The sequence below is a fragment of the Alligator sinensis genome, unplaced genomic scaffold (genome assembly GCF_000455745.1).
Source record: "Alligator sinensis unplaced genomic scaffold, ASM45574v1 scaffold760_1, whole genome shotgun sequence".
In the NCBI taxonomy this organism is placed as follows: domain Eukaryota; kingdom Metazoa; phylum Chordata; order Crocodylia; family Alligatoridae; genus Alligator; species Alligator sinensis.
This window is the reverse complement of record NW_005841989.1, coordinates 2,722,870-2,729,735: the sequence shown is the minus strand read 5'-3', so window position 1 is coordinate 2,729,735 and position 6,866 is coordinate 2,722,870. Positions and strand designations below refer to the sequence as shown.

Below are 6,866 nucleotides of genomic sequence, written 5' to 3'. Positions count from 1 at the left end.
TGCTGATAATCAAATTAAGATACTTCTGGAGCACCCTCACAACCCAATTCTTAATCCATTCTTGGATACCTGAAAAGGAAGAGATAAAGCCTATAAGAATAGGCTGTCATCCGACTATTCATAATAGATGATATCGATGGAGCCTATGTCTGCTTTGCCTGTAAACACAATGTACCACCCATGCAAAAGAACCTCAAACAAAAAAGAACCATGAAAATGATTTTGAACTCAAGAAACTGTAAGACTTACCCTGACGAGATCATGAAGGAAGGTTTTTACACTGTCTGCCATCTCTACCGCAGCATCCCCTCCAATTCCAAAAATATCAACTACAGGGAGAAGGGAAGAGAAGAACCAAAATTGCTCTCATTGCGGAGAAGTAGGAGATCGACAGAACCTGACAGAGAGGGAAAAAAACATTACCAGGGCTAATGTTAACAAAGATTTCCCAGTTTACACAGCTGTACGCAAAACAGAATTTAAAGTTAAACAGCAAAACAGAGGGTAATATTTGCCCTCGCTACTGGGGCATTTAACACTTTTGCAGATGCATCGACAATGAAAGAGTGGATACAGGGCCTCTAACATTTTAAAGATTGTAATATTCTGACTTAAAAGCTAATGAAATAAGTTTCCAGAGTACCTCCAGCCTTTGAGGAAGCCATATACCCTAAACAAGCTCCCTCTGATATAAAGCATAGCTACCCTCTGGTTAGTAGCACAGATCACCATGAGCACATCACCCTAATATTTTGTTCTCTGCTGTGAATCACCATCAAATACACACTCCAATTCAAAAACTCTACCCCAGTACATGAAACTCTCCGTGGGGCTGGCCTCTTTCTTACTGAGCAAATTATTTTTGTCTGGAAAGTAAGGATGTGAAAGGTTAAATGTTTAAATGAAAAGTATATTTATACTGGTAATGCATTACTGGTTAACATTTAGCATAGTATGCAGTCTGGCAGGGAAGGGAAGCAATGCAGAGGAAAGCAGCAGGGCAGGCAGGGAGAAGCGAGAAGCCGGGGAGGGGAGGGGGAACAGGGACTAGTACACATAGCTAGTCTGCTCCTTCCTTCCCAGCCCCGCAGTGACTGCAGTGGGCTGGGAAAGCTCCCCCGTGGTTTCATGTAGGCTGTTGTCTGGTGGAGTTTGCTGCCACTGCCTCCCCCACCCTGGAAGTGGCTCTTAGCAGCAGCAGCAGCTGTCTCCCACCAGGTCTGTATGCAGCCCTTGGCTCCCTGCACTATGCCAGGCAGGTGGCTGCGGTCCCTCCCCAGAAGCAGGGCAGCATGGGGCAGCCTGGGATGCCACACCTCCACCCCAGCTGGGACTAGGTACGTATTATCAGTTAACCATTAACCGATCTAATTAGAGGAGATTGAGCAAATACATTTTTTTTATCAATATTTACATCCCTACTGGAAAGCTCTTGTCCACCAGAACAAATTACTGTCAACCAACAGGGGAAATCTACTGAGCTGGAAGGATAACGTATCACTAAAGCTGGACCTAGGCAAGGATATTCGTTTCCACAAGAGAGAATGATTGTGGGCTTCTCCACATGCAGAACTGAACAGAAACATCCAAATTGGCAAGAAAAAAAGTTATGTGAAAATCAACAATCCTTGGCCAAGAATCTATATACAGTGTAAATGACAGTATTTATGCGAGGGTGAAGAGTAAAACAGGACGACAAAACCCAAGTCAGAGAAAAGGATGCATTTGACAAGAGTTCAGTTGAGGACCATGGACTATTTTCCAATATTTTTTAAGTCTAAGTTTCTCCTTGTAACCCGGGTTGACAACCCCTGGTATAAGTAGCCCCACGGGTACTTAGACAGGTGGGAACGGAGTGTGTACCGGGTGGGGCACGCCAGCAACGTCTCCCCTGGTGCGTTCCCACATTTCTCCTCTTACCCAGGGGCATGGGAGGGATGTGCTGGGGACACCACGGCGCCACACTGCACACCACGGCCCACCCCCCACTTCAGCTCACTCTCCTGACTGTCCAGGAGGCAGGGTCAGCCCAAGAGCAGCAGCCTGCCCTCCTCCCCCCATCCATACAGCAAACCCCAGTCCCCTAACGCCACAGGTGCAGAGCCACCCCAGGAGCGGGGCAGGTGGGGAGAGGGCCAGACTGCAGCGCTGTGTGGGCCCGGGGCTGGCCAGAAGAGGGTGTGGCTATGGGAGTCGGGAGATGCACTGGGCGCTCCGCTGTCCCCCCCCCACCTTATTAAAAGGAAGCGTTTCATTGGGGGGGCTGGGCCGGGCCCATCTGGCAGCTCCGGGCCCTGCAGAAAGCCGGGATGCGTCTTAACCCTGCCAGAGGCTGTCCCCAGCAGCACAGCTGTGTGCCGGCCTGGCAGTGAGTGCCCCATGGCCCTGGCCCCAGAGGGGTGGGCAGGCAGCAGCAAAGGCGCAGTTCCTCAGCCGGGCTCTGGAGGCGCCCCAGCTAGAGTGCAGCATCGGTGTCCAGCAGCACCCATGTCCACAGCCCAGCCCAGCCACACCATGGGCGCGGGGCACAGCCCGGACCAGGGCAGAGCCACGCTGTCCCTCAGGGGCCGAGGCGCTCACTGACTTTCTTCCTCTCGCACTTGAGCAACTTCTTTCTTTGCTGCCGAGCCCCGCTCGTCCCTCACTCCCAGGCCCGCAAAGCCTCCGCCTAAGGCCGCGTGGTCAGGACCCCATGGGGACCTCCTGGGACCCGCTGTGGCGGGTGGGTCGGTAGCCAGGCAGCCCCTGCCAGATGTGACACAGGATGCCATTCAGTCCTGTCTGACATGTGCAGCCGGCTGCATCTAGGGGCAACCAGGGGCGCTGCAGCATTATTACCCCAGCCCAGCAAACAACGGCTGCAGCTGGCTCCCCTCGCACCATGAAGGCCCATGTGGCTGCCTCACACTGAGGGGGCTCTGTGTGCTCCTGCTGGTAATATTAAAAACAAGAACAAAATATAAAGGGGTACATAAGCTGAAACTTTGAGACAGAAGGGGTTGTTTAAAAAGGTTGAAAACCCCTGCCTTATACCACTTCCAAGGGTCCTTTCCCCAAAGAGACCTAATCTAGCTCACATTTTAAAAAATCCAGGTACTATAGGAGGTAAAGTGCAAGCCACAAATGACAGAGTGGTAAAGTGCTAGTCTGCATTATGGATTTGTGAAGTGGTGTATAGGGAGGCAGATACAGGGGAATAAAGCCTAACACAGATATGCTGCACCAATAACAAAAGGGGCTCGTACCCACAAGATATGCCCTGACTTTAGGGTACATTGTAACTTATATTATGGACTACTGAAGAAAAGTGAAGCTGAAGACATAAATCCAGACCAAACTGTACCATGAGAGTACCATACAAACAAGCAGGGAGCTGTGCGAACCTGTGAGAATTAAGCAGCCTATGCCCTCGCAGGCAAGCCCGTGTCCTAGGTTCACACTTTTTTTAAAAAACAGGGAGAGCTTGACTTGCCACCGGACAAGCCATTCATGCATCTCTGGTCTTAATATTACACCCCATCACAGCAGCTTCAACATTTTAGTTGAGGTACATGGTGACTCTTTTAAAACAGATTTATCTTGTGGGATAGTTAAAGAATGATTAATAAGAATGGTGACATTTTGACCAAAAAAACCCTTGGTGACAAATCTTAGTGTTAAATAGTTGAAGGGATCTAGTACTGGAATTAAAGCTTCTGGGCAGAAACAAAACCCACTGCTGAGGAACCAATACTGCATTTTCCTCTTCAGCATGCACAGTCCAAAACAGCAACTCTGAAGTCTAGCAGCAAGCAATTAAACATCAAGTAACTGATGATCAACTGAACTCAGAATATTAAAACACTGAAACTATAAGTGGAATACGAGTACGACGACCACCGATCTCCAGAAGCATGACCTCTACTTGAGACAGATAGTAAACTCCTTGTAACAGTGTCTCCTTGGAACTGAAAACATTGAAAGCAACTAAGTAACACTTCATCAACACTAAACAGTTTTTACTTTTCCATCCCTGCAGGACCACCAAGATGTACAGCCATAGAAGTGAACCCCTCTCGCAATCCTACAGTCTCGAGGGGTGCGTACAGAATTTTAGGAGCAGTCTCAACAAACAGCAGTCCTCGACCAACACACTGCCATCAGTCAAGTGATCCAAACCCTGCCTTCTCTCACAACATGCAGGTTTATCCATAGCAGACAAATCACAGACCCTGGATGCATCAATCCAAAAGTGTTATTGCAACAGCAGTCTGAAGGTGTCTTATGTAGCTAGCATTAAGCTACCTAGCTGGAGAACAGTCTAACCACAGAAGCATGGACTTCAGTGTGCCCTGCAGAGACTGGGATAAATAACTGGAAGCTGAAGCTTGTGCTGCTGCAGCTGCGCTACTGCTGGTGCCTGAGCTAGCAGGTTTGAACCTAGCTTAGGTGAGCTTATGTGAACTGTAATCACACTTTTGGATGACGGCATAAACATTCTTACTGCAGTGAATGAAGCAACGATGATGGTGATGATGATGATGATGATATTGTGTCCATATTTCTGAGTGCCAAAACTCAGCAACTAAAAACTCTAACAAGAGTAGAAGGTGAAAAAGCAGGTGACGACTAGGCCATAATACGGAGTGAGGTTTCAGAGAGGGTATACCAGACCCCAAGTAATGATAACAGATGTCTGATAGTATAAACACTTAACCAAACACAGATCTGAAAAAATACTGTGTATGCAAAATAGTGTCATTACAGATCTGGGAGTCTGTCAGCTCAGCATAAAGCAAGAGATCTCAGCAGAGGCTAAAGGACAATTATGAAATATATAAGGACAATTCATGCAGTGGCTGGGAAATCAAACTATACACTCTCTCTCCCTCTAATGAAATACACAAGCTAAAAAGTGACAATATGACAAATGCACACCTTTTACTCCAAAAATATACTGTATCCTAAATAGTTAGCCTCTGTCCCACTCAGCAATTTTAACAGCACAGGTAAAAAGGAAGCATGCTGGATTTCTGACCTGTCAAAAAAAAGTCTATGTTATATATGGTTTTACAACAAGCTTCCAAGCAAAATGTGTCATCAGTATTAGGAGTCTGAGTAAGCCATCTCTGCCTCCAGCTGGAGGCTCAGTATAACGATCCACAGGTGACTACATGCAAGACTCCACAGAAGCAGATTTATCATAAACTCATAAAAGCTGACATCATAACTGTGTTTTAAATACTCAAAATATTTTCTTTTATGTCATAGGCTGTTTGTAGCACATGAAAAAACCAGTGTGGCCCAACAGCTATGGCAATGAATTGAGAGTCAGGGCCCTATTCCATTCCCAACTTTGTCACCAACTTGGTGCATAACCCAGGATAAAATTCTTCACAACTGTCTGTCTCAGTTTCCTTGTGTGTAACATGTTAATGCAGGGGTTAGCAAAATACAGCCCACTTTGGTCCGGCCCCCAGTGGGTCCTTTGGCCCCGCTAGGTGGCACTGGGGCACCTGTCTTGTGCCAGCCCGCAGCTCATCTTAAGATGCCTTGCCAACTCGGCATGGGACAGAGAAGCGTAGGATGCAACAGTGCAGGGTAGCAGCAATGGCAGGAGTCCTGGTGAAGGTGCTGCATCCAGGGCCAGGGAACCACGCGTGGCCAGGTAGGGAGCTGCATCTGGGGCTAGGGGTCAGTCTCCACAGAGAATGGTCCCCCGCCCTGGACGCAGCACCCTCACTGGGACTTCTGCTACTGCCTCCTCACCGCTCTGCACCACTCTGCCCTACACCTAGGTAGCAGGGTTGGAGGCTGCCACCACCCACCTGAGGGCTGCATGCCCAAGGCCAGGAGAGGGGACAGGCAAGGGGAGGGAAGCTGAGTTCCTCCAGAGCCTTCGAGTCTCCTCTGCAGGACTTGTAACCCTCCTTTCCCCTTCATGGATGCTGTGGCTCCCCAACAAGGCCTAGTGGTGGCTTCCAGCTCTGGCCCAGGCCCATGCTGTCACTGGCCCAAGATCCCGGCCCCAGACACAGACACTGCCCCAAGATCCCGGCCCCAGCTCTGGGGAGCCATGTGGGCAGGGAGCTACATCTGGGGCTGGGATCATGGAGCCCTGACAGCCACACAGAAACTGTGCCTGTTGCAGGGGCGTGCGGGCAGTGGATCGTGGCTCTGACCTGGCCCTGCGCTGTCATTGCCCCCCCCCCTGCCCCGTGATCCCAGCCTCGCCTGTCCCTCCCGCTCCTGGACACGCCGCCCAGGGCTGCAGCCCACACAGGGAGTTCTGGTGAGTTGTTGTGTGGCGGGCGGCGATGCTTACTTGGCCTGCAACAGCTCACCCAAACAGCCTATGCGACTCCTGGGCCCAACTAATTGTCCAGCCCTGAGCTAATGACCCCTTCCTTCAAGAGCTGCAAGCACTACAAATGAAAAACACAACACTAAGTCGAGCTCCACGTAGGGTCTAACGACTCCTGTGCTAACATCACTAGTTGCACCGAATATTCCTGTGCCACCGTCAAGCTGGGAGCCTTGCGTTTCTCTTAGGGCAGGGGTTGTCAACCAGGGGTACGCATACCCCGGGGGTCCTCTGGAAAGCCCCAGGGCTACGTGGCCAGCGCTGAGAAGCCGCTGGCACGTCCGGTTTTGCTGGCGTGCGGGGGACCCCCCACTGCTTGTCCGGCCGCGGGGGCCCACCGACCGGGAAAGGGTGAAAACCCGTCTCAGAGCATTCAATAGGTCTTGGTCCAGCAAACTAACTTGGACCAGACTGTCCCACACGTCAACCCGCTGCAGCGATGCCATCTCCCTGGACAAGCTGCCGCCTGGCTCAGACTAGCATCCCCGGGCTGGAGCAGCGCCCGGCAGTGACCCCGCGCGGG

General features: G+C 50.4%; 1 protein-coding gene across 2 annotated transcripts in view; it reads right to left on the bottom strand.

Moving 5' to 3' along the window:
- Nucleotides 1-6,866, bottom strand: part of EI24 (EI24, autophagy associated transmembrane protein) — a 41,542-nt gene that overhangs the window by 31,304 nt on the left and 3,372 nt on the right. Inside the window, exons 1-2 of one of the 2 annotated variants that reach the window (XM_025201285.1) lie at nucleotides 4,918-6,746; nucleotides 250-397 (exon numbers count right to left, since the gene is read on the bottom strand). In XM_025201285.1, the coding sequence (XP_025057070.1) occupies nucleotides 250-291 (42 nt within the window). In that variant the 5' untranslated portion in view covers nucleotides 292-397; nucleotides 4,918-6,746. Of the gene's footprint in view, nucleotides 1-249; nucleotides 398-4,917; nucleotides 6,747-6,866 lie in introns of those variants that run through there. The other variant, XM_006021356.3, reaches the window with a different exon arrangement.